The sequence below is a fragment of the Gymnodraco acuticeps genome, unplaced genomic scaffold (assembly GCF_902827175.1).
Source record: "Gymnodraco acuticeps unplaced genomic scaffold, fGymAcu1.1, whole genome shotgun sequence".
Lineage (NCBI taxonomy): Eukaryota > Metazoa > Chordata > Actinopteri > Perciformes > Bathydraconidae > Gymnodraco > Gymnodraco acuticeps.
The window spans coordinates 121,156-149,132 of record NW_022991244.1 but is presented as its reverse complement, the minus strand read 5'-3'; the positions used below and the strand labels follow the sequence as shown (position 1 = coordinate 149,132).

At 39.9% G+C, this 27,977-nt stretch overlaps 2 protein-coding genes across 4 annotated transcripts; both read left to right on the top strand.

The window, feature by feature from the left end:
- The first annotated feature begins 1,944 nt into the window (after nucleotides 1-1,944).
- LOC117561854 (zinc finger protein with KRAB and SCAN domains 3-like) lies at nucleotides 1,945-10,168 on the top strand. 2 transcript variants are annotated; one of them, XM_034239461.1, is made up of 2 exons: nucleotides 1,945-2,229; nucleotides 8,319-10,168. In XM_034239461.1, exons 1-2 carry the CDS (start codon nucleotides 2,031-2,033, stop codon nucleotides 9,113-9,115), a joined length of 996 nt encoding a protein of 331 aa, XP_034095352.1. In that variant the 5' UTR covers nucleotides 1,945-2,030; the 3' UTR covers nucleotides 9,116-10,168. The 2 variants fall into 2 exon arrangements, with proteins under 2 accessions (XP_034095352.1, XP_034095353.1); XM_034239462.1 differs by lacking the exon at nucleotides 8,319-10,168 and adding an exon at nucleotides 5,093-6,239.
- A 1,285-nt stretch (nucleotides 10,169-11,453) lies between these two features.
- LOC117561927 (synaptoporin) lies at nucleotides 11,454-27,383 on the top strand. Of its 2 annotated transcripts, XM_034239603.1 has the most exons (6): nucleotides 11,454-11,599; nucleotides 11,722-11,787; nucleotides 23,682-23,806; nucleotides 24,225-24,423; nucleotides 24,993-25,184; nucleotides 26,053-27,383. In XM_034239603.1, the coding sequence occupies exons 1-6, from the start codon at nucleotides 11,582-11,584 to the stop codon at nucleotides 26,305-26,307; spliced, it is 855 nt and encodes a 284-aa protein (XP_034095494.1). In that variant the 5' UTR covers nucleotides 11,454-11,581; the 3' UTR covers nucleotides 26,308-27,383. The 2 variants fall into 2 exon arrangements, with proteins under 2 accessions (XP_034095494.1, XP_034095495.1); XM_034239604.1 differs by lacking the exons at nucleotides 11,454-11,599; nucleotides 11,722-11,787 and adding an exon at nucleotides 18,405-18,519.
- Nucleotides 27,384-27,977: the final 594 nt, after the last annotated feature.

The window sequence follows — 27,977 nt, the reverse complement described above, 5'->3', positions numbered from 1 at the left end:
TTATTGGCTATTTTTGTGAGTCACATTATGGTTTAAAATGCATTAAGTTAAGGCTCACTTATTATTTGTTATATGTGCGTCAGTATCACGTGCATGGCTATGCCTATATATGGTAGGTTGATAGGACACAGCTGGGGGTGATAGACGGGGAAATGGAAAAGTCTTTTGACCGTGTTCTTTTTGTTACTTTGGAAAATGATACACTTTTGAGTTACTATGAAGCGAAGAAATGTGTCCTCCTGTATGCACCGTGTGGATCAGTGAATAAAGCTCATCTGATTCAACTACGATCTCCGCTGAATTGTTTGGAAACAAAGAGAGGCGCGTCAAAACCCACAACCCCGATAGAGGTGGCTATTAAATGGTAGACAAGGATTAAAACGCCACCACAGGAAGTCAGGTGAAATCTAATGTGTTGATTAGCTTCAATATATAAATATGCACTGCAATCTTTGGAATTAGAATTAGACAGAATCAAAATCAGAATTCCTGTGTCGGTCAAAATGTTCGGTATTACATCAGCAAAAGTACAGTACTGATTAAGTAAACAGACTAGACTTACATATTATATAAATATGTAAATAAACCCAATACGTAAAAAATAACAGATACACCATGGTAAAAAAACAAAGTAGAAGTATATATTTTGTGATCATGTAAGTAGCTGGTACTGTTTACATATTTTCAATACAGTGAAATAAAAATCAAGTGTAAATTGCACAAGGGTATATTGCAAGAGTCGATATTACACACAGTTTTTTATGTACAGGATACCAGTGGCGGCCGGCCCATAGGGGCGCTAGGGGCGCCGCCCCACCTCTTCCCACATACAAAGAAAAATATTTTTAAAAATATTAAATTAAAAAAAAAATATTTAAAAGTATGTGGCTTCTCACATGGCTAGCTGGATGCAAACGATGCAAACAGGTACATGCTATCTTTTGTTTCCCATGCTTGCTCTTCAAACAGCCGGGAACAGATACGATCTGTTCAGAAACTAGACACAAGTTACACAAATACAAACCACAGACTGTCTGTGTCATGGAGAATACAGTTGCTGGTTTATTTATGTCTGTATAGGCCGTTGTTGTGAGTGTGGACGGTCGGAGCATATATAACGTTAGCTTACCCAAGCTCCATTCAGAAAACAAGCATTCTAAAAGGTTTTTCGCCTGCCATCTGTCTGCAGACTTGTCAAAGCATTAATTCATGGTTTTTACAAACCGGTATCAGTATGTTGTTACGTCGGCATCATTTAGAAACGTGTATTACAATTTAATCACGGTGAAATATGTTCATTTTGTTGTAGTTGTAGCTCCCGAGCCAGCGCGTCTTGTTTGAATGATGCGAGTAAACACAGCTGGCAGCCGCGGTGAAACTCGAGCGACTAGAGTGATGCGATAGGAGCGTCGCGAATATTCGCATCGCGTCCGGTCTGAACGCAGCATTAAAGCGAGCTCCGCGCTGCACTGGAAACGCGCCATTACATCACCAGAAGTCCTAATTTAAGGGGTCATTTCTCCCACAAAAAAATTGTTTACTCACTATATCAACAGCCCCACCAAAAATATTTTCCACCAGCCGCCACTGCAGGATACTATAGTAATACACAGTCCAGTGCAATAGGGGGCGGTATGACTCTTGTTATTTGATATTAAAGGCTGGTCCACAGTGCACACCAGCTCAGTAGAATGAATGGAGACAGAAAATACATCTAGATTCGGCTTTTAGTGTATTTTACAACTTTAAGGACCTAATGATTATAATAAGGGCTATAACATAGTTCATACTGGGTAGTTTATTTAGTTAAACAAAAAGTATCCGCGCTGATTTACAGACGTCTCTTTCCCAATGTTAGTCAATGGGGAAAAGTCTTTCTGGACCCAGTGACGTCACGGACTGATACGGAAATTGTAGTACCGCCGTTTGGACACAACGAATATTTTCACCCGAGTGCGGCGAACTTCCTGGGGGCTTGGTGCACACACACACAGCTGGCAACAGAGAGCTGACAGTCAGGTTATCATAAAATGGCTAACGCTACGCTCCAGTCGTTCAATGTCTTCCTCACGGAGAGGTTAACCGCAGCTGCAGTGGACATCTACGGGTTCGTGGAGAAGACCATCGTGGACTACCAGGATGAAGTGTACCAAACCAAGCTGGAGAACCAGAGGCTGCAGAGGCTGCTGGATCTGGTCTATAAGCCGGAGATAAGGCTGCACAGAACAGGTATGTTTCTCAGTGTGCACCTAACCTTACTATACGCTATCATGGTAATTGTCCAGTAACGTTAATTAAAGCACAGAAGCTAACACCGTTTACAGTCTGTTACGTGCTTTCTATTTGCTACATTAAGCTACATTATGTTAGCAAGCAGTTTTAGCTAGCGTTACTGTTTTCCAGCTGAAGACAGTCAAAGAGAGTAAATATCCGGTCAATTTACATGAAGGCCTAGTATGATAATATATTTTATACGGGCAATTATAATTATTGGTCGTAGAAAGATGTACATTGGCCCTGAAGTGCAAGTCAAAACAACATTTCACAAAACACTACAACATTTCACAAAACACCACAGCATTTCATAAAACACCACAGCATTTCATAAAACACCACAGCATTTCAGAAAACACCACAGCATTTCAGAAAACACCACAGCATTTCATAAAACACCACAGCATTTCAGAATATGTATATGGTGGCCCTGAAGTGCAAGTCAACATGATTTATATTATGTACTGCATATAAAACAAATATATTTGTATATTTGAGGGATACCATGACCAAATTGTGTTAAATTGTACCGATCTAACAACAACCCATTTTATGAAATCAAACTCCACTTATAGTCTTGTTAAAGAGGTCATATTTAGGCAGGGGGATTATGAACCCTAGATTGTAGAACATTTGCAAATGATCTGGTGTAGCAAATAACATGAAAAACACCTTGAGAAGAGCCCAGTAGTATTGGCCATCCTGAGCCTGAATGGCCTTGACACCGTCACCAATGACAACGCTACTCTTGCAAGTAAGAAATTGAACAACAATGGTTCGTCAATGCTTACATTCATTGTTTGTCACATTGTTTTCTTCCAGGAATGTGTCCCTTTATATGATGTGGCTTATTGAAACTGCGTTTCTCTTTTGTGATTTCCTGTTTGTAATTCTAACCTGTGTACTTCCCGCTCATTTTTATAAGGAGTTTACGGTGACCGACAGGTGCAAACTGGCTGCAGGCCCAACACTTTTCAATTAGGAGAAATGTGCTGCAGCTGCAGAAACGATGCAAATATTAGAACACAAATGTGCCAAAACACATGGAAATTAAGAAAAGTCTTCACCAACTTGACAACACATTGAGAAAACATTTACCATTTGCATGTGCATATTTGTGTATTTTTATATTTGCATTGTTTCTAGAAGCTGCAGCGCGTTACTCCTAATGGGAATGTTTTAGGCCGTTTGCACCTCTCTGCCAACCTAGTCGTGGCTGGAAAAAAAGCGTGTTGGGATTGTGGTGAGAGAAGTTCAAGTCATTGACCTGAAGAGTGAAACAAAGCTTCACCAGTATTGAATCACACCTGGGAGTGTGTGTTTTAAATAGAGCTTACATTTGCCAAATTATTGTTGATGTATCAGCCATACAAGAGTTATCTTAGGTGCATGCCATATTGGAGGAATCAGAATTGTTGCTCACAAGTTGTCAACAAACACAGGAAAGTCATTCCCCTCTACCATACGATGTCAATCTGGAGTGCAAGCAACGCTTAGTTAGTAGTACATTTTTCTATGCCGTGTGATTGTGCGACACCTTGTAGGACAAGTAAATCATCTGCATTAAAAACACTTATAATAAAGAGGGTGACGGCAGTTTTACACAGACAATATTTGTAATGCCTTTTGAGTGTGGATCTGGTGGTTGTTATCATTTGCTCAGGTGCTTACTATGATGTGTTCTTCCTGTGTAGTGAATGATCACTTTGATTCCTTTAATAAACTACCTTACGCTTACTATCTATGAATATTAAAGAGGCCTAATTGAGAGCTTTCTTCAGATAGAAAAATCTCAGGTATGCAGTTCAGAATAGATGAATGTGTTTTCACCGGCTCACACGACCTACAATGTGTTCATACACGTGCAAAAGCACCGTGGCCCTGCAGATATGTTCAAAAAGCTACAAGCACACACAGATACTTTGTGTTGTTCATTGCAGTATTCTCTTGAACACCATGGGGCGCACAAAGAAAACATTCTTTGAAAAAGCAAGAAGTGAAACACAGAGGAAGAATATCATATTGTATTCATGGACTTACTTTATTGCTTATATACAATCACTGTAAGGCAGTGCTTCTCAAAGTGTGGTCCGTGAGCGCCCCCTAGTGGTCCGTGAGTATATTGGTAACATTTCACATTTGAAATTAATTAATTAATTAAAGTTTTCCGCACTCTCGCGGGAATATCTCCGCAATGGAGCGAGCTTAAGTTTAACTTTCGATCGCATGATATAGCCCAGATAAATACCTTCATCACGCATGTTGCCACTTGTTTGTACCATTTTCAGGCGATTTGTAAAAAACGATGTGTTTTTGGATATTTGTGGAGTTAGGTGGTCCTCGAGTGTTTTTTTTATTGGTTAAGTGGTCCTTGCTTGGTATGAAAAAGTTTGAGAAACACTGCTGTAAGGAAAACACAAGTATTTGGAACAGCAAATGTATTAAAATAAAAAAGAAGTTCCTGCAAATAGTTTATTTTGGTTCGCAGATTTGTGTTTTTTTTTTTAAAGCATTTAAAGATGAAGTGGCTGTTTCTTTCATCAGTTGTTCACCTGTATATGTTATGAATGACCCATAATGCAAATGTCCAGTAAACTAGTGAATCACACTTGAGAGACATGTACTCTGTGTCTTGTAATGTTTTTATAGACGTTCCCGCTCACTGTTTTAAAACCATAACTTGAATTATATGTCTCTGCTGCCGTAAGGACGAGCACCACGCCTTGGGATTAATCAAGTCCACCAATATAGTTTGTGTGATCAGAGAAGTGATTTTTTTAAGCTGCTACCAAAATCATTTTCCTATCCACTGTTACAGATTCAAGGCAGATCGAACTGCCCACACCGACACAGGAGGTTTTTGCTCAGGAGCAGCAAAAACACCTGCCCATTAAAGAGGAACTGACCGAGGCTGTGGACTCACCAGTACATCCGGCTTACAGCAGCACTACTGACACCCTCACTGAGAGGGTCACAGAAGGAGAGCATGAAGAAAATCAGATGCCAGACAATTTAATTCAAGTTGTGACATTTGCAGAGCACAGCCAATACGAAATGCCAGACAGCCTGAGTCGAGTTGTAACAGTCGGAGAGCACATGGATTATGACATGCCTTCACAGGATGACCAACCGTTACCATCCTTTGGAGTATCCCCGCTATGTACAAATAAGAGACCCTTTTTTTGTTGTAAAATTTGCTGTCAGTATTTCCTGAGACAAGAAGAGTTACAATTGCACCTCGCAGCTCATGCTACAACAAGTTCACCAACGTCCAGCGACAACAGGAGTGAAGCGATCCCCCACATGATAACGCACATAGACGAGAAACCATACGCCTGTCCCATTTGTGGTAAGGGATACAAGCTGAAAAGTCATATCAAAGAACACGTGAGGACTCACACTGGAGAACGGCCTTACCCCTGCTTCACCTGTGGGAAGAGCTTCAACAGATCTTCCAACATGACTAAACACGCCCGGATCCAACACATGGAGAGCATGCCTTTCAAGTGCATGCAATGCAGCCAGCGCTTTCCTGTGCTCGTTATGTTCAAACGGCACATGAAGAGGGTCCACTTGGTCAATATCTCTGTGTGAAATTCTGTAGCTACTGTAAAAGTTCAGAAGTTACTAGTGGTAAAACAAAATGAATCTAAAAGGATTTTTATTATCAATCAAAATGAGCTTTTTGCACACGCTGTTCATGTGTTTTCTGAAGGGAAGAGCAAATCTATATTGATGTTCACTTTTTGAATTAAAGCAAACCTTTTGATGAGGATCGGTTTTTTTATTTGTTAAAGGTGGGGTAGGTAAGTTTCAGAAACCGGCTCGAGTGCACTCAAATTTGAAAGTACACAGCCGAAAAGAATCCGCCCCTTCCTTCAGACTTTATTACGGAAATCTTAGACCTAGTCAATACTGTGGAGATACACAAGTAAGAATGATCAAATAATAAATGGTGAAACAAATTGAGTTGTCTTGTTGGTTATTTATTTGAAGCTTCAAAGGCACAGGTCTCACAGAGTATAGGATAGTCTGCAGGAGTGTGCGCAATAGTCACAAAATAGCAAAGCTTATATACAAGATAGGGCGGGCAGACAGAGTTTTGTGTAGCTAGGTTGAACGCCTTAGAAATCTGCTTTCACACGGATGTCTCATATTGTTATGGGAGTTCAAACTTTGTGTGAGACACCGGTGTCCTTGAGCCGTAGCAACTTTGTGTGAAAATGAATAGTTTCAACATAGTCTGCCAAATCAGCCCTGTGGCCTTGAAGCGCTTGAGAATAATAACCCTCATTAGAGTATGCAGAGAAAACAGCACATATCAGGAAATGGTACAGTAGTGTTAGACAATGCTTTTAGAAGCATTTGGTTTTACCATATAAGGTAACATAAGAAATTGCCACTACAACTTCCTTACAGAGCACCTCCTCCAACACACATGAACGCGCAATGCACGCCCAATGAGGGCACGAGATACATTTGTGCGTGCACAAGATGGAAGGCTGACAGACAGGGCGGCAATCCAATCCGTTTAGCTGGGCCGGCTAAACGGATTGGATGTACTTTTTACAGTACTACGGGTTCCACAGATTGTTTTTTATGGATTTTTTGTCAAAGCACTTAAGATATTCATTGCTATCGGGATGTTAAGAGCATTCCATGGAATATAACAAAAAGTGTATCTCGAGCCGGTTTCTGAAACTTACCTACCCCACCTTTAAGTTATAAGGCTCAAATGAAATAGAAAAGTAATGTAGAAGTGACAGATGCTAGTGAGCAAGCTGCTGGTCGCATCAACATGGATGCTAATTGTTGACATGTGTGCAATGGACTTGAAACTTTAACCAAAGATGTCCTTGAGACGGTATGAATTGACTTTGAAGGTTTTGCATAGCAAAGTCAGTTTGAAGGTTGGGAAGAAGAAACCTTTAGCCTCCAGGGTGAGCAGTGTACATTTTGATAAATCACCTCCAGTGACTTAAGACTACAAGTCTGAAAATGATCAAATCTGGATGTGCAGAGTTGGAAAGTGTCTGTTTTCTGCTCCCATGCATCTGCTTAAGGCTTGTGGCTCAAGGCTGCTACCAGCATCAAACATGACCTAACTGTCAAAGCATAGAGTTGCATTGTGGGTAATGGAGTGTTGTTAAAACATAATACCTTTAGTTCTGCTGCTTTCTTTAACTTGCTGTTCAATAATCAAACAGTTCTTTACTCGGATTTTTGTTTTAGTCCGGCCAAAGTTTTTGAAGACCAATATGTTTGAGATTGTTGATGTGCTTTTTTTAAATTATGATTTCATAGTTCGATTTGCAGTAACCTGTATTTAAGGTTTGATATAAATAGTTTGCTTGATTGTTTAAACATACTTTAATAATAGAAGACCCTGAAATGCATTTGCTAATTGATTATAATTCATTTGTTTGTGTTGCCTTAACAAAACATTGATACTATGCCGGCTATAGCAACGCTTCAACGCAGCAGGACTGTGTTGAAGATACATGTGCTCTGTGCTCGATGAATGTATTGGAAAATGTTTCAGCTTGACAGATTACATATACATTACTACCTTTCACAAACTGTGTGTACCATGCTTGTACTAGATTGTCTGTGTGTTGAGAATAAAGACGGACTGTTAAAACACTCCACTTTTTGTTAGTTTGAGCAAAATGACATGTGGGTGAAAACTGTGTGCTAAGAAGATCAAAAGCTTTTTTGGCATGTGACTGAGAACGCTAGAAGGGGGGTTCAAGGCAACACATTTTCTGTAACCAGATACATCACATCCTTTGAATGGCTCCTGAACTTAAAAAAGTAATTGATTGTTTTGGTGTAACACAAGAAAAAAAGGCCTTTAATTTTGGGCCTCTTCTGTGGTTTTCCCTCTTGACTGTTTTTTCCCTTCATGAAGTTGATGTGCTCTGAGGCAGCTGATCTCAAAGGTAACAGTCCAGAATGGTGTGGATTCATGGCATCACTATTTTTGCAGTGGCAACCTTGATGCGTGCTGAGAGTGTAATGTGTTTCCGTTTCCTCCCTTGCAGATACCAAACAGCCAACTACACTGCCACCTTCGGAGGAGACGCTACCCAGACAGCCGGAGTGGATCCCCGGGGTGTGCCAGGATGAACCGGGACCCTCCCAGATTAAAGAGGAGGAAGAGCAGCAGAAAGAGGAACTGTGGATCAACGGGATCAACGAGCCACCTTCAGCAGACGAGAGCGATGACGGCGACGCCTTGACGAAAGAACTCATAAAAACGGTGCAACAGTTAGAAGACTGCAGAGCCGCAGAGGAGGGCAGAGAGTCAGAGCCGGCCCCTGCAGAGGATCCAGAACCCTCTGAAGAGAAGACCAGCACCACCTTGTACCGCTGCCACATATGCAACTACATATTCACCAAGAAAAGTGTGCTTACCTGGCATCTCAAGACGCACGAAAGCAAGTCACATGACAGCAAGGGGAACTTTGACTGTCACATATGTGGCAAACACATACCCTGTCAGAGCAATCTGCAGAACCACATGAGAGTGCACACCGGAGAGAGACCCTACAGCTGCCATTTCTGTGGCAAGTGTTTTAAACTGAAAGGACACATGACGGAACATATAAGAACTCACACAGGAGAGAAGCCTTTCAGCTGTCACATCTGTGACAAATCCTTCAACAGAGGTTCAACTCTGAGAAAACACGTTTTAGCCAAACATAAAGAGGAGAGACCGTACAAATGTGGGGATTGTGACGAGTTATTTACAGAGAGGCTGCTGATGAAGAGGCACATGCGGAAAGTACACGGAGTCAAACTGTCCACGAGTCAAAGTCCTGCAGAGCAGACGCAATGATGCCGCATGTTGCGTACAGTCCAGAGTCATAACGACTAAGGCTACATATCTTTTAAAATGTTTGGATACTAGCTCCATGGAGTTTGGTCCCAATACCAGAACCTTTTTTTCAAAGTTTGGCTTTTTTGGATTGTAATTGCGGTACACTACAGATTCCGTTTTTGTTGTTGAAGCAAATGTCAATGTTGTCTAATATAAATATAGCCATACAAGAACTTTAGGAAAGCTCTTTTGCTTTCTTGCCAAAAGTTAGTTGAGTAGATGTAAGGAGGTGAAAGCTGAGCTTAAAAACTGAGAGCAGATTAGCCTGGTTCCATTTCAAAGATCAAAAATACACCTTGTTTAGAAAATAATGTATTCCATCAAGGTATAAAATATATTTATTATATTACAACATATTTAAAAGATAGCGTTAGAGGTGCTGATTGGTGTATTATTGAACTTTTGACAGACCCAAGCTAGCTGTCTATAGTTTCATCCATTCCTAATGCTAAGCTAGGCTAACAGTTACCTGGCTCTAGCTCCAAGAAATGCACACACATAGAGGCCCATTAGATAAACAAATACAAACATGTATATAGTATACACTACAGACAATGTAGCTGATTGTATTCTACAGAGTCCCAATGACTCTTCATGCTTCAGAACACTGGAGGATTTAAAGTGCTGCCTGTCTGAAGTTGTTCATTACTAAACTTCATATGTGCTGAACATTAAGATACTATTTTCCATTTCTTCTGTTTTCATTACCTCTCGTAATCATTCATATGAACCTTAAGAATTGTATTGTGTGGCATAAAAATGATAACCGATCAACCATTTAAATTCAATTGTGCATCATAACATTCACAATGGTGGTACCTTATCTGTTAACTCGTGACATAGTGTCTATGTTGTACTGTAAAGTTGTTTTATATATTTATTGATATTGTATGTTATTATTATTTGTATTTGCCACAGTCCAGTTCAGTATTATGGCGTGTTGTAAAACCAGCTACATGAACGTGAAATGTAAAAGAAACAGTCAGTTGTTAAAGTATGGCAAAAACTGTATCACTTGCGTTGTTTTTCCTTTTCTGTGTCACATATAAGTGAAATGTAGCTGTTCAGGAGTAAAACTAGTTTCAGAAATAATGACATTACATACAACTGCTTTGGATAATTAGAGTTAGATTTATTGAAGATGATCTCATCAGCTGTAACAACTGTAAGCAAACACTTGCTCTTATTGGCAGTACAAACAGTGGTTGTGTGTGTCAGTAGGGAGGAAATCATTTTGAAAGATAAGAAGGAAAACTACGTCTTTTAAGAGGGTATACTATTCTAAATCTAATATGTTCTTACCCCTACCTGCAGAGGCAATGCTGCTCTGTTGCCCGGACAGAGATCATCAGACTCTGGATTTTAATTCTCTCACCTCAGTCACCAAAGGAGACCGCTCAAATGACAAGCAAATAAAGGTGATTGGGTAGGATGTGTTATCAGTCTGCAGGGGGCGCGTGTCTGCTTCAAATGTCTGAGTGCAGGAGAGACTCAGGTTCTCGTAGATGCAGCAAAAATAAAGTGTGCGTGTGGTTGTGTGTGTGTCTTTGTGTGTATGAGCCTGGTTTGTCCCTGGCTGTCAAAGATTGCATAATGCAAACCCCAAAGTGGTTCTGCTGCATTTCAGACATGATTCTATGGATCAAAGAAAAAAATAAGAGTGCAAATCTGTAGCTTTATTTACTGTACACGTTATGACTAAGGTAAGGTTTACCATACTAATTATTGTTGCTAGTGTAGAAAGATGTTTTCTTTCTTGTTGGAATAATATTACTTTGTTATTTTGGACTTCAAGAATTTCTAATTTTAATACATATTTTATTTATCACACTTGATTTTTGTATCAACGTTTTATTTTGAGCTATTGTAAATGTAAGTTCCTGCCTGTAATACATATAATACTAATATGTTTAATAGTATATTGCTGCCCTCTAGCTGCAGCTGTGGCAGCCTACAAGTAATTTAAATGATACAACTAATTCAAATTAGTTCAGATTCAATGAACATTTATTTATCTTCAATCCCAAATACATTTTTTTAATTCAAAGTATTATATTACCGGGACATAGAGTGCAGTGCATTTAATCTGAATGAGCTTTTTCTTTTGATCAATGAGTGCATCTGAAATAACAGACAAGAATAACGACCCAGATTTATAAAATAACAAATGAGTTCCCTCCAATGACAACAAATGAAGGCGTCACTCCTCTTTGAGGAGACCATTCCCCGCCTGTCTATACTAAACCACACCCCCCATAAAAAAAATCCGCAGAAGACTCGGGCTTTTCCGGTTGGTCTCGGAATCAGAGCCGAAAGTCCCTGACTTTACGCGCGGGGGAGACGCATCAATCGGGTCTTGGCTTGAGGTTTTACATTGTTTACATCCAATCAAACAAGTAAGAACAAAAGAAGCCTGCTGTTGAAATGGATACCGCCGATCAGGTGAGTACATCTGCAAATTGCGAGACTGCTTTTGGCGCAGAGATGTGTTTGATGATGGGCTAAATTGGCCAATGTGTTAATTGGTGACAGAAATTACCATTGTATCCTGTGTCCCCATGCAGCTTGCATCTGCGGGCACGTTTCATGTGCTGAAAATACCTCTGGGATTTATCCGTGTTTTGGAATGGGTGAGTTTTGATGGTTATTGCATGAAATAACTTATACTGTGTAGACTACATGTTATTAAATGATATAGTGAATGGTGTGATACATGTCCTTAAGCGATGATGTTATTACTATCTGCTTTTGACTTCAATTCCTTCATATCTCTTTGCTGCAACTTCAACTTTATCGCATCTGTTGGCTTTTAGGTGCCTTTATATTATTGTTTACCCGCATCATCTCGGCTTTTTTTATTTTTACCATGACTAAATGGCTCAATATATGTACGGATTTCTAGCTCCTTGAGACCTACACGCCAGGGGGAACCGCCATAGCTTTTAATGATGCGTCTTTTGGATGTGTTATGCCAACCCTTCACGTTTTGCGCCTGTCCACCAAAAATGCATAATTTTAGCCCAAGTGGAATGATATAACAGTGAGTCAACAATGAGTACGGGGTGTCCTAGCTCTCAGTGAATCAAAGCTGTCCTACCTCTTTCTGTCTGAGTGTATTCTCCCATGTTTAGTGTACAGTGCAGAGAAGCCTTAAGGCAATGAAGAGATAAGTGATTTTCTTTGATGTGAGTTCAGAGAAATTACTGTAACCAGGGTATTCAGCTAGTGCACAGATATGATGTGTAGACTGTGTGTGTGTGTGTGTGTGTGTGTGTGTGTGTGTGTGTGTGTGTGTGTGTGTGTGTGTGTGTGTGTGTGTGTGTGTGTGTGTGGTGTGTGTGTGTTTTACAGTTTATAAATGCAATCAAATGTGCAAAGAATCCTCAAGCAGAAGGGTACATCCCTAAATAAAAACAAATATGATTTTTGTGGCATGCAAGTGGGTGGTGTGTGTGTGTGTGTGTGTGTGTGTGTGTGTGTGTGTGTGTGTGTGTGTGTGTGTGTGTGTGTGTGTGTGTGTGTGTGTGTGTGTGTGTGTGTGTGTGTGTGTGTGTGTGTGTGTGTGTGTGTGTGTGTGTGTGTGTGTGTGTGTGTGTGTGTGTGTGTGTGTGTGTGTGAGGGAGGTTAAGGGCAGCATGTGTGTGATTCTGTGAGCATGACTGCACTCTGTAACATTCATATTGATCCAGGGATCACCTGCTGATCACTCTGATGTACGACGCGATGCAGGCTTTAATTAACTTGACATTTTTCCACTTCCCCTATACACGCACAAATAATCCTCGTCATCACACCTTCACAACACAATTATAAAACAGACCTTTTCCTTGCAGTGCCTTCCTTATTTTCTCACCTCACCAGCATCTCTACCTCTTTGATGGCCATGTGCAAACAAATCAAACTACAACACGGGGGATTTATTCTGCAGCGCCAACAGCGGTGTTGTGTTTTAAGACGGTACCAGAGAGAAAAGGGATCTCCCAGAAAGTTGGTCTCAGAATGATCTCTATTTTTTCAGCCTACATCTGGAGTATAGATGATGTAACTATTTGCCCTCAGTTGGCCAATCTCTGACTCCACTGAGCACACTAGAAAGGGGACTAGGAGGACAGAAGTATACTGTTAGTAGAATGTTTATATTGGACAATTCTGCAAAAATCCCAGATTGTGTTCTATCAACAACGTTTTCTTAACATCCATTGCCTTCAGCTCACCTTTGGCTATGTTATGGTTTGGGTTACTAAAAATATGGTTAATGTTGCGACATAATTCCAAATAAATCAGATATTTCAGTCTAAACTTGGCTCACTGCTGTGCTCTTCAGAATAGTCCATACTGAAGTTAGGCTATTTTAGCATTTGGCTCCTTCAGTTAAAGTCAAGAAAAGGTTTTTAAGGTTATTTTGATTGCAAATCTGCGATAAGATGCAATCTCTGGTCTCCCAGAGTAAAGTCACATATGTTTTACATTGTTACATAAAGGCCACACCACTTCCTGCACTTTATGTTGGATTTGGATAAATTGTAGAAATGTCAAATATTGATGTAATTGATGCTAGACTGGGTTTTCAGACTCCCATGACTCCCATGAAAAAAGCAACTGAGATTTAGACCACGTTTTCAAGAGAAACCTGAGAATAGGAAAAACCCAGTATCAAGAATCATAAAAACCACAGATTATAAAACTTTAAAATCTCACAGTAGAATGCAAGACTCAAAAACTAACAGGAACATACAAAAACAATATCATCCTCATACCTCCTGTGCTTCTGGCAATCACATAATTAATCATCAAAAAGGCCCAAAGTGAAATTCTTCCCAGGTTATGACACCAGTAGAAACACACGCTTGTCAGTTTGGTTTGTTTACATGCCCTGAGGCATTAAAGGCTGTAGTTAAGGCAGCTATTGACATTTACTTGGCTTATAGTAATGAACCCTACACTGTGTGGCTGACTTTTGTGGACAAACAGACGTTGGTTTAAAGGTTTACTTCAGTCAGCATAGTTGTGGCATAGTAGTATGTTTCCTGAATCTTCAGTCAGTGAGTCTGCACAAGAGCGAGGCAAATTAATATTATCAGCCATGTCTGCAGGAGATTCTAGAGGATGGTTTTGTGTGTGTGCGTGTGTGTGTGTAGCTCTTGGCCTGTGTGGCACACTGTCAGTGGATGGCATATTCCGCTCCAAAACAGCTGTAAGGTCCCCTCCTCTCCACCATGGACCAAGTCATGCAGAAGCTGTCCTTTGAGATGTGCTCAAACTATTCACTGCATGTGTGTGTGTGTGTGTGTGTGTGTGTGTGTGTGTGTGTGTGTGTGTGTTTCTTCATGTGTGTGTGAGAGAGAGAAAGATGGGAGGAGAAAGGGAACAAAATCGTACAGTTGATTGAGCACATGATGCAAATTATATACATGCCTTTTTTATGCACCGGTGCATCATCATGGCTGTTCTGTTATCTCACACGGGGCACTTTTACAAGTTGTATAATCAGCATCTTCCTGAAATGCAGCCAAACTCTAATGCTAATGATGAGTCACAAAGAATGAGTCGTCATGAGTCTAATGTAAGGGTCCTCGTCTCATTCGAAACCCAGGACTGACCCACTGTCCTGTGATGTCATCCTCACTACTTCACTGTACACCACTTTACCACCAACAAATAGGAACTAGGTAGCAATATCGTAACAGTTATTATCTATGAAAACATGTTGGTTTGTTTTCATAGTATACCATTAAGAGGTGTATGGGGAACAAGAAATCAAAATGTAGACTTTAATAAAATTAGTAGCACACAATTGACCGATATAAAGTATTCTAAATAATTGTAGTGGATTAATCAATTAGTTGAATGAAAGAAAATGTATCACCAACAATTAATCTATTTAAAATGTTTAAACATATGTTAGTTTCAGCTTGAGGTGTGAGGATGTGCTGCTTTTCTCAGTTTTGTATCGTTGTTAAGTGAATATCTTTGGGTTTCGATGGATACTTTATGACTTTACGTTGGTCCCTGGGGAATTATGATGGTCATTTTACCCCATTTCTAAATGTTTGTAAATTAAAAGATCAAGGACTCGCTCTCTTTAGCTAGAACATGTGTTTCTTGCCATTTTTCATGAATCTTAGTTAGAAACAAAGTCAAACTGATAATACATGTGTATAGTTTGCTGTAGGGCTGCTCAATTAATCGTATTTTAATCGCAATTAGGATTTTGGCTTGCAACGATTATGAAAACAACATATTCGAAATAAAACGATTTTTTTATTTTATTTTTTTTATTGGTTTTTCAGTTGAATTATACTTAATGTTCAGGGTAATCAACTGTTAAAAACATACTGTTCACATTTATCTTTTCAATAAATGGATGTTTTCAAAGTAAATGGATAATCGTTTTTAATAATCGTGATATAAATTATTGACCCAAATAATCGAGATTATGATTTTTGCCATAATCGAGCAGCCCTAGTTTGCTTACTTCATTACATCCCAGAACTGAACATATCCTTTGCAAATGATCTGGGAGTCAAAGCTGTCATGCATAGTATGTCGGTGATTGTTCTCATTAATATGAAATACCTATTATTAGGTTTGTCTCAAGAAGGCATAACATCGACATCTGTTACTACTCGGATTAATGCAGACTGAATTTGTATTGATGATGAATTACAGATTGGGAGTGGATCACTAGAACAAATTAATACTAGTTATTGCCGTTGTGAGCCTGAATGAGATGGGCCAGCATTTCTCTGCAGTCCTGGATATACAACAAAGCCTTACATGAATAAAATAAAAATAAAACAGATTTTGTTTTCAGATTGGCAAAATAAGATGCTCGGTTTCTTTTTTAAAAATGTGTCAAAAGTTCCTTTCCTCACCCTCTCTTTGTTTCTCTCTCTTTCCTCCATTGCTTTATTGACCTTTCACCTTGGTAATGTGTTACAGGTTGTGACAGATTGCGGCACAATATTCATGATAAACGTTTGTGCGGGATCATAAGCCCACACACGAAAGGAAAACAAGTGATGAAAGGGGGATGACAGATATCACAAGAGACTTGCCAGGTCAAAGATCTGGTTTCCAGCTCTAAAATCACTCACTTTGACAAGGGGAATTAGAGCAACAATGACAATGAGACTTTTGCACACCTTCCTTAATAACTGTCACACATGTCAAACGTTGGTGACATCTACCAAAACCCATATCATTCAGTCAATATAATCTAAGAAGGTCTGGTATCTTCTAATGTCTCTGATCTTTAAATATTTTATGTCTAATGATACAAACTGCAATTGTAATTCTACTAAAGCTAAGGCTTGCAAAGCTGATTATTAATAATGGATCCAATTCTTACATTTGATGTGAAATGAGTCGCTAATTGTGACAAACCCCTTTGCCTCTAATTTTAGCGTTTTTCTGCGCGTTGTTTTGGTCACATGTCAGCAAAAAAAACGAAAATACAGCGGTTTATCAATGTTAGCAACTAGCCGTTGAACATTAATCTTTTAGGAGTTGGTACCTTAAAAAAAACGCTCAGAGGTAAATGAGTATTGGACCTTAATGTCAGGTGGTGAGTTTAGAAGATGAAATAATGTTCCCACAAGTATACCCAAACCCCAAAAAATGCTGGTTTGAATCAGTCTTCTATTGAATTGACTTCTTCTTTAACTATAAAGAACAGTTAATTAAATGTTTGGTTAGAAAAAAATAAATGATTTCTCAAATGGTTTAGTGGTCCATCTTTCAGAGCCAGCAACAGGTCATCGTTTCCCCCCCCCTCTATCTGAGCTACATTTAACTTATGATGATATGTGATCTTGTCATGGGGTTGAGGGTTTGTTAGTCGTGGAGCTCCTGGATGTGACGCAGCCTTTATTGACTTTAAGCTCAGAGCAGGACCTCCGTGTTCCCCTCAACCCGGAGACGATGGTCCGCCATCTGTGACTCGGGCAGAGAAAGGTTGGCCTGTCTTCTCCTGTAGCTGGATGTGTCTTCTCAAACAACACACACCAACACAGTACATGGAAGAGCACAGGTGGCAAGAGAGTGTGTACGAGGACAAGAGCATGAAGAAACAGAAAAGGCACACTGTATTTATTTGACTATTGTTATAACTGAGATTATTCCAGACGAGGAAATAATATTAGGGACAAAAACAACTCAAAACTATATTTTCTATTTGCTGAATTCAAATGTAATTAGAAATACATTTATTATTTGTACATGCATTTTGAAGAGAATTGATTATATACTTAATTGTATTAAACAATAACTGAAATTGTACCTTGAATGGTTAAAAAGGTACAATTTCATAACTAGCAATATAATACTTTTTTTTATCATGCCTGAAACTCCATGTATAAATTAGATATGGCCTTAATTACACAGTATGGTCTACATGCTGCTAACATTTCCAAATCAATTAAAAATAAACAACATTTTCATTTATGTCATATATAAATGTATATTTACTGTTTTCCTATCAAATCTAAAAGAAATTGCTTGTAGATTTAATAGAATGAAAGTAAATAAAAGTATACCTAATTGAGTATTTACTGAGATAAGGTTTTCTTCTGTAAAACATATTGGTAAAAATCATATCTTTGTCCCTTTCTATCATAACTCAATACTTAAAATAAGGCGTTTCTGTAAGGTCAAAGTCCTTAATCTGGCCCTTTAATTTACCTTCTGTGAAACATAAGGACTGAGATGATTTTGGATCATCTTTAATGTTGTATTCGTTTCCCCCCCCATGGGTGTTACAAAGTTGACTAAATCGTCCAAAATTCAATGAAAGTGGTGATCAGCAATTTGATATGTTCAAATGTCTACTGTGAAGGATATCATAAAGCCTTAATGCAATCGAATGTAAAACAAAAAAGTTATGATTGATGAAAGTAGTAAATCGGTCAGATTTGACCCGAACACAACAGGAGGGTTACATTCCTATGAAGACATTTCCTCCTTGCAGATATAAAACAAACACCATTCAAAAACACAAACACAGTAGGGTGGTATTATATTTCTGATGGGTGCCCCCAGCTTAATAAGTGCAGTGACTGTCCCGGGGCACAGGGCTAAATAGCCGGTGAAACCCTATGGAGAGAAAAGGAGCACAAAGAAGGGACACTGTTGCAAATATAAAATGGAGATTTTCTGTGGTGGTCGGTGAAGCTTACAGAAGGAGGGAGCAGAGAGAGGGGGAGATGAATCTGGGCTATGCAGGGCACAAAGCGCTCCCCGTGCAGGAAGGGATTAGCCGCCGCTAAATGAGCTACTGATTTGTGTTCTGTGGAGCTGCTACTGAAGCAGAGATCAGGCAGCTTTCACATGAAGGCTTGTGCTCGTCGCGTCTTTGTGTCACTGTAAGTAGTTTGGATTTCACACAAAGAGCCATTATCAAAATCATCGGCAAAAGCACATCTGTAGAAGTATTTTTGCCCCATCAACAGCGCTTCAGTTAGGGTGACAACCCTTCATTACTCTGATGTCAGAGTTCCATTTAAAGGTCCTTTTGTCTGCACTGTCCCCAATCCGAATCTCAATTTGTTCTTTGTTTTTGGGACTCAACTAACTGGCGTTGTAAAATTGCTCATGTTTTCACACTAGCAGTGAGAGTGACTGTGTGTGTTTGGCGTGCGTGCGTGCGTGTGTGTGTGTTTGAGAACTGTGGCTAATGCTTCTGGCTGAGTGGAGGATGTGAGTTATTTTTGCACTATTCGCATACATACACACATTACAAACTCACATCCAGGCCCTTAAACATATAGATTAATGCACACATGCACAGAGAGATTACACACAATGTGACACACATGCAGCCATGCACACACAAACATTGACATGTACTGTTAGTGAATGGAAATGCTGAATGAATACACAACACATGACACATGCTTCTACATCAACAGAAGCATGTAACATGCATAAAGATCACCAGACTTAAAACAGCTAAGTGCACCAAAACAGAAAATTAATCATAAAGCGACAGATAGATAGACAGACAGACAGACAGACAGACAGACAGACAGACAGACAGACAGACAGACAGACAGACAGACAGACAGACAGACAGACAGACAGACAGACAGGTTGAGATCAACGTTTACATTGACTTAAATCAAAACGCAGGCAAATGTCAAAATTAGACAAAAAGACAACAGGCAGAGAATCATCAACCTGTGGATCAGGTATGGGTTCATGTGGCTGGAAAACACAACCCATCATTGACAATCTGGCCAGGAAATCAGTGGAAAATGGCTTGATCTGCAGGGTTGCCAATGGGGTAACAGGTAAGCAGACATGAATTTCTTTAAAGAACAGTAACGCACAAATTTAAGTTCATCTGGAAATCTTTAGGAGCTCAACATGACAGCTGACCGAGTCAGATCCCTCCAAAATGAGAAAACTATCAAAACGAATACGTCCTTCTCGAATATCCTAAACCCAAAAGATTGTCCTTACTGCATGCTTTTCTGCTCCCTGAAGAACACACTCCAGATGGTGTGTGTGGTTTTTAAGTTGAGTTTAATTTTAAATAAGATAAGCAATTTGAAAGGGATGTGCCTCTCTGTGTTTAATCTTTCTGTCTTCATAAAGAGTGTCCTAGATATTTCCCCCTCAGTCAGGCAGGGGGAGGGGCTGAACATCTGAGGCGTTTTTCTCCTCGCAATGCAGCCACTCAACATTGTAACAATTCCTATCCACTTGAATATAGCAGGTGGACCATGTGACTCCTCAGACAGAAACCATGCAACCTTATCCACCCAACTGAATTGAAATATCACAAGGTGTATTCATTAAACCTTGCATTGGTCTGAAAGCAAATTCTGATATTCACACATTGTGGTCGTCAACGCCATGTAGGTCAGTGGAGAAGGGGGCAAACAGGGAGATGTTTCAGAGCTTGTGTTTTGCACTGCATTCAGTTTTCATTCCTGTACCCTGGCTTCTCTCTGTCTCTCTCTCTCCCTCCGTCTATCTCTTGTTCCCTGAGGAGCCCAGCTGGGAGAGGCAGATAAACACACGGGGCGCGGGGCTTAGCACCCACCCTCCTTTCACAATGCCACGCTCTCCTGTTCAAAGGCCCCAGCCAGAAATGAGAGGGGCTAAACCCGAGCCGAAAATCACAGGGAGAGGAGGCAGCTGCAGCAGACAGCCACAGAGTATAAAGACGTACAGAGAGGGAGAGATGTTTATCTGGGGGTGTTTGTGATAATTAGGGGGGAGTATTTATTCTCTCGCTCCTTCGGTCACTTTTCTTCCACCATTTGTTTGCTCAGATAAGCCACATTCTGCATTGACAGTATTTATCCTTTTAGTTGCAGACGTATAAGCACTTTGCTTTTTGTTTGTGTCCTCATTTTGCCTCTAAACCAACCAACGGTAAAGTGAGTGAATCACTTTAAAACCTTTCAGTATAGAGGAATTCCCTGCAGAGGCTCCAGCTGTGCACCGTGACAGCATCCACCTGAGGCCTGACGCTGCAGGAAACAAGTGGACATCCAAGTCCATTTGTTTTTCATAAAGCACTTGGCTCTGTTCTGGGCTGACCCAGCCACACGTAGTTAAAGCCCTGAGTAACCCAGATTACCCTCACATCACCTGCTACTGTCGCTGTTAGCAGTTCTCAGATGTAAGTTATCTGCCTGTTGTGAAGAGAACAAATATGGTTAAGTTTTAATATCCACTGATCCCTTTTGTTAAGATAATTTTGTATGAATTGTGCTTTGATTTAAATCCCTCTTTGAGGTTGACATCGTTAAAATAAATAAGTCGATGCACTTAAATCTGCTCTGCATGGAGATTTGATGAATAGATTGTCCTTAAATGATAGCATTGATCCACAAGGGGGCATAAACTACCTGATTATAAGTTTTGTGACTGACATGTTTCTAACTTCTAACTCTTATATATGTCACATAAAAGCTCAGTAGGGACTGTATTTTCAATATTTGATTTTGTTCATTGAAGAGAACATGTGTTCGTTAAAAAACAGTTGATTCAGGCCACGAGCAGACACATTTTAAAGTTTGGCAATGTCATCTGCATAGTGGTGGATTTGCATCATAACTGATAATAAGTGAATGTAACACCAATGAAGTACCTTAACCCTAACCTTCACACTTTTGGCATTTAATAAGTGAATTTTGTTTTACTAAGTACATATGTATACATTGTGAATGCAAACACATGCTTGCTACAAACATGCACACTTCATCTCTTCAATGACAGGCTCACAGCTACTGCCAGAGTGAGTGTAAACAGTGCTGCTGCGTGATCTTGTAATGTTGATGCTTATTACATGGCGCCCTCCAGAGGCTGAGGGCGTTCAAACTACAGAGATATCTCTTCTCCAGCTGCTGGCAAGCCTCAAGTCCAGCTGCCTGTAATATGGGAGAGGGGAGGCTTGAGCTAACCTGGCATCAGGTCTGATTATGGTGATCATGCTTTTGAGAAGGCTTCAGGCTATTGGAGCCTTGTATAGAAAACTGAGCTGAGAGAGCATATTAAGGGCAGAGGGATGTGTGTGTGCCTGGGATCATACGTGCGTGCTCGGTCATGTTTGATGATAGTAATGGAAGATCCTTACTTTGGGTTCAAGTCATCCACTTTTAACTGGAGACACAGAAAGACTTTGAGAACCTGCTGTCTGTACTGGCAGTCACTCAGTAAACCATTCAATTTTCCTTATTGGCCCTTTGTTTCGTCTCATATCTGATCTGACTTCACCATTGTTTTTACCTTCAAATGTGATATGGCAGATATTGGCCCAATGCTGGATCTCAATTATTGTTTCAAAAAGTCTGATCCATAAAGTTGTGTCAAATTCTGTTTTCCAATCAATTCCCGTTTCCTTGAACTTTATCTAAAGAGTAGACCAAGCTCTAACCAAGGATGGCTATGGGAAATTGCACACAAGAGCAGAACATCAATAAATGTGTCATTATTGAAAATGCATTTGAAGTTCAAACTTTCGAGGTGAAAACATCACATTCCTCACATTCGTTTGATTTACGTCCTCTTACCTTAGATATGACTTTACGCTGCACTTACTAACATTCAGTGCTGTTTCCTGCTGTTCAAGTGGTATCACGGCCATTTCGGCTCAAGTTTATTCAGCTTGTTGCACCATAGGCGGAGTTTGACATTTGCGCTTGGGGGGGCAAACCTTTTTTACTGACGTCAGTACACAGTCCCAACTATTGCGTGGGGTGCTACGGATACAGTAGCAATAAAACCAGCGTTCACCGCACTGAGTATGACTTTTCCACATACGAACACAACTCGTCTCGTCATGCACGCCTTATGCCCGCCTTATGCCCGCCGTACACACACACTCATATGGAAGGGGCGGTCTCTCCCCCCAACAACAGTGCATTACATCTGTAAAACTTATCATAACTGTGCACATCTTATATGATAACTACTATATCCCTTGGTTACTTGAACACGCTACAATATTATTAACCAGTGTCCTACTTAGTGCAGAAGTAGACGCCTTAAACGTCCCAGAAATTGGACGTTTTAAAAATCGCCGCATATCTTATTGTAATACAATAGCTGAATCACTTGTATGTAAAAAAAAAAGCGAGGGAACTTGTGTCCTTAACCTCATACGTCACACACACACACACACACACACACACACACACACACACACACACACACACACACACACACACACACACACACACACACACACACACACGTCACAACATGTGACTGCTTAAAATGAAATTATTTCAAACAAAATATGATATTATTCAGATTTGTATTGTAACAATCATTATATTACATCTATTAAAATATTGATATATGACATATTTGTATTGGAACAGTTTTAGAAGTAGTAATGCTGTAACATATTTCAGCCACTAGGGGGGGCAATGCCCCCCCGCAAAATCCGCCTCTGTGTTGCACCCTCATATCTGTTCTGCCTAAAGAAAAAACTGTGGACCGATAATGAGAGTTCAGTCATCCTTCTCTAATACATTGCTTATGCGTATTGTATCAGTCATTACAATTCATACACACATCCACGAATAAAGAATAAGAATAATGTCAAATGTTTTTATTTTTTATTTTAACCTTAAAAGCCTGCTGGTATCATCATCAGGTGCCAGAGGAGGAGGACAAACAGTGATGTCTTCCTCTGGACCCCCGGACTCTGTCCTGATTCAGCTCAGCCCACACACTCTCTGCAGCTATTATAGTCCATGTGCTGATGTGGCCAAAATGCTATCAGCTGGTGTTAAATTGGCTTGAGATGTCCGTGAGCCAAATATTTAAAATGGTGGACTGCTGACACTCACTATTCAACACTTGGGTCTGTTACTAGGAATTAATTCAAGGACAGTTTCATGTTGTATGTGGCTCATTGTGTAAGGACATTTTGTAAGGAGGGTATGGAGTAACTAAAACACCTGTTGTGTGATCATTTAACAATAATGTTTTTTTCCAAGGAGTGTGTTGGTCCAATCTGCTCATCCATTGCCAACTGCTTTTTTGTTCTTTCTTTGTGCAGCTTTTTGCCATTTTTGCATTTGCAACATGTGGGGGCTACTCTGGGCAGCTGCGGGTCAGTGTGGACTGCATGGAGAAGGCCAGAAGCAACCTCAGCATCGGCATCGACTTTGCTTATCCTTTCAGGTGAGAGGTCTTCATTCATTGTTTTATAGTTTGCCGGCATGAGTATGAACCTGTGCATGATAACGTGACCCCCAAAGGAACTTTATTTACTTAAATAATGTTTTTACTGGTGGTTAAATAATCATTGCATCTCTAGATATATAATTCCTTACAGCTGCACTCTGTATAAAATCAAATACAATGATTAACTTACTGTTCTCATCTGCAAATAACTACTTTTATCAAATGCTTTAAGGTAAAATACTACATTTCAGAAGATGTCATGCAAGAGCTAAAGACAGGGAAGATATGAATAGATTGCTGTGTCATCTTTTACTAGGACCTCCTGGTTAAACATATACATATACAAGAGTGCTATTGATACCAATTTCTAAAGTGAATAGGATTTGACCACTGCACTTCCCTCTGTGTGTTTCAGGTTGCACCAGGTGTCCTTTGAAGCTCCCGCGTGTGAAGGCATTAGAAACGAGCGTGTGTTCCTCATCGGAGACTCTTCATCGTCTGCAGAGTTTTTTGTCACCATTGCGGTCTTTGCCTTCCTCTATTCCCTCATGGCCACCATTGTCTACATCTTCTTTCAGAACATGTACCATGAAAACAACCGAGGACCTCTCATTGTGAGTACAGTGGACCAAGGAAATCTTAGGTTTTAGTGTTAGTTACTGTTGGGAAAATACTGAATGTAATCTTCCAATATCAGAGTAGCACATGATAACAAAGGCCCAACTGTAGCTGCGTACGTAACCGGATGTATGATTACCTAGAAGAGCGTCAGGACACACTGTTTTAGGCATATGATAGCTATATGACAACGATTAACATGATGATTCAGCCTCTTTGGAGATAGGCATATGACTGTCCTGTTTATTGTTTACGCAGGCCTTAGCTAATCTGAACAAAACATTGTATACTGCTTTAAACCGGCATTCCTCCATCTTGTGACTGTATCACCCTCTCTTGTATATAAGGCATGTGAAGGACACTATTCGGGGAACTATTTGACCCATGCAGCTCTGTATGTGATGACTACTTCCATTCTTGCAAGGATAATAAATACATGTATCCTGATATTGAAGTTCAAGCCGGTGACGAGTGATATTTGTCCTAACAGTTACTCACATTGTATAATCTTACCCTTGAGTTTAATTGTTCCATACCCTGTCTTATCTCTCTTTCTCGCCATCAGGACTTTGTAGTGACAGTGGTGTTCTCCTTCATGTGGCTGGTCAGTTCCTCCGCCTGGGCCAAAGCTCTGTCTGATGTGAAAACAGCCACTGATCCAGATGAGGTGCAGTTCCTCATCTCTGCCTGCAAAGTCCAGTCTAACAAGTGCGGCTCTGTGCATGGACCGCGCTGGTCGGGTCTCAACACCTCAGTGGTAGGTTCGCAGGATGTGTGACCCAAACACTGCGCATGAATACATAAATCAACCAGAAAAAGGCAATGAAAATAATTGAAGTAGTGGAAAAGTCAGTTACACACATATACGTTGAAATGCTGAACCTTACGTTTTTAAGTGTACGCCCTGAGTGAAGTTGAATTACTGAAAGGAGTTGAAATGTACGCTTTAGTAAAACATTTTGTATTGAGTAGGAGATTTGAGTTGATGTTGAAATCCTGAAAGAAAGTGTTGGAACAAAAATAAAGAAGTGGGCTGAAGTGTTGAAACTGATGGCAGTTGGTGTAACTCTGTTGTTCAAACATGATCACCTGATAGGGTGAAAGTGTGCAATTAAACATATGTACACGAGTTTGGGGATTGACAGATTACATGTACCAGGATTATGTATTTAGATACAAAAAGTTATTATTTGTATTGTTGGTGTATATGCTACTGCCTGAATATGCTTTATGACAGGCAGGTTTTCCTATAAATAAAACACTGAGCAGAGGAAACATTTTTGATTATAATTTTCTCATTGTTATCTGCATTGCATTTGATATTCGGCTTCAACAAGATACATTACATTAATATTAATGTTCCTCCCAAACATGATGAGATGCTTTATCAAATACAATGCAATACAAAAGAGAATAGAACCTTCGAAAAGAAGATCCAAGATATTGAGTTTATTGTCATTGCATGTTAAACAAAACAAAATTATTTGTTTGAGTGAATCACTACTAAAGAAGCTGATGTGTTGTTGATTAATGAAATTGGTAGGAAAATAAGTAGAAATAAGAACTTTTTAACTAAGTAATATTTTCTAACTTTAAAAATATTGCTTTGTCTTATTCCCCTTCAGGTTTTTGGGTTCCTCAACTTCGTTCTATGGGCAGGGAACATCTGGTTTGTCTTTAAGGAGACTGGTTGGCACAAGGGTGCTTCGAGGTTAGCAGACGGGGCATCAGAGAAAAAGGCGGGCACCTTTAACCAGCAGCAGACCTACAACCAGGGAAGCTTTGACCAATCAGGGAGCTACAACACCCAGGGCAACTACGACCAGCCGTCTGAGTACAGCCAGGTGGGAGGGCCAACCTCCTTCTCTAACCAAATGTAGCCTTTCCTATAGCGGGCACTTCTGCATTTCAAATAGGGCAATCGGGAGGATCAGAGAGGAGGCAGGTTTGTCAAAAAAATAAGAAAAAAAAGGCATTAAGGGTGTCACCTATTGTGTATATAAGTATTGTTGGGTATTGTAAAAAAAAAGATTGGATAGAGTCTTTTACTCTTTATCTGTCAGAGGTGTTGTTTACTAAATGTCGTATTTGTCGTTGTTTCAAAAGTGAAGGTGTCTTTGTGCTTGGGAGATGTATTTTTGAAAGTGGTTTGCCCTGTTGTGAAAGGGAAAAGTGCTCTGTGTTCGTATCATTCTTCAAGTTGGCAAAACAGTGTTGACTCAGTGCATGATGTCTGTGTTATATGCTCTATGTGAAATTAGTTAAAAAACATTATCTCTGAAAGTTTACAACAATCACACTGCCCTGACTTATTACTGACATTTTATTTAAGATCTATGCTATTACTTTTTTTCTTATCTAAGTATAACTAAGTTTTAATCATGGGTATTTCTAATTCAGATTCAGAAAGTAATTTAGTGATACGTGTGTATGTCTTATATTTGCTTGAAACAAATACATTCCAACCCAAATCTGACATTGATCCTGTCAGACAGCAGGTAGCAGCAATGACTTTAAAGTGCATACAGGGATGTCTATAACAAAAGTATGCAACCATTGCAGCATGTTGTTTCTATTCCCATGTTTTCCTCTTTATCATTGCATCTCACAAACTACGCCACACTGTCATTTTGTCAATCTAAAGAGGGAGATTGCCTCCCTTCATGTTTACAAGTGTCCTCTTCTGCTCGATACTGTGACTGTTTTCTATGCTATCCTCAGAGTACTGGGACACTATTTAAAACTGGAGAGACGTGATGTAAGGATTACATATTTATTGTTTACACATCATATGAATGAAATTATTGCCACGATAATACAACAGGAGAATGTAATGGTGTTTGGCGATTAGGCCCTGGTTTGCAGGATAATCATTCAGGAGGGAAAGAACCGCTCCGATGAAATCCCCGGGGTCTAGACACTGGTGGTGGTGATGAGTAGGTGAGACCGGTCTGAAGGAGGAAGGTTTAGCTTTGTCCTGAAGGAGACAGGAGGCGAGAGGGGTGGAGGCGGGTTGCGTGTGATCATCTGCAATGACAACTGACAGGGAGGAAGAGCAGGCATTTAAGGAATTTAGCATGTGCAGCGATTGGCTGCTGAGGGGTGACGCCCTCGTATTTGATGAGGGGGGAAGGGAGCCATAGAGTGACGTGTAAGTGACTCGTGTTAGGTCTTCCTTATTGAACTTGCGCTAAAGCTTTCATAACCATATACGTTATACCTCGCTAAAGCATGACCAGAGAAATGCTTAAGCCCAGCGAAAAAGCACATCCATAATAACAGCGAATCGTGGGCTCATCTGTACATAACCACCACTGAGCTTTTGTTGACTTTAAATAACAATCTAGATTTGTATAAATAAATAAAACACCTGTGCATTCATATGTTTTATTCCAAGAGAATTCTGTTTGTTATCATTAATATGAAATGTGCAACCCTGTTTCTTGACCTCCTAAGCATGTGGCTTGAATCAGTGTAATAAAGCAGATTGAATATTCATGTATGTATAATAGTCTGACTTTCATGATAGATATGTATTTTAGGGGTCTAT

Bases quoted from the DNA above. Each gene is read 5' to 3' on its own strand.
- LOC117561927 (XM_034239603.1), top strand. The intron at 24,424-24,992 runs GTGAGTACAGTG...TCTCGCCATCAG, and splicing joins ACAACCGAGGACCTCTCATT to GACTTTGTAGTGACAGTGGT. The intron at 25,185-26,052 runs GTAGGTTCGCAG...ATTCCCCTTCAG, and splicing joins CGGGTCTCAACACCTCAGTG to GTTTTTGGGTTCCTCAACTT.
- LOC117561854 (XM_034239461.1), top strand. From the start codon at position 2,031: ATGGCTAACGCTACGCTCCAGTCGTTCAATGTCTTCCTCACGGAGAGG. The intron at 2,230-8,318 runs GTATGTTTCTCA...CCTCCCTTGCAG, and splicing joins GATAAGGCTGCACAGAACAG to ATACCAAACAGCCAACTACA.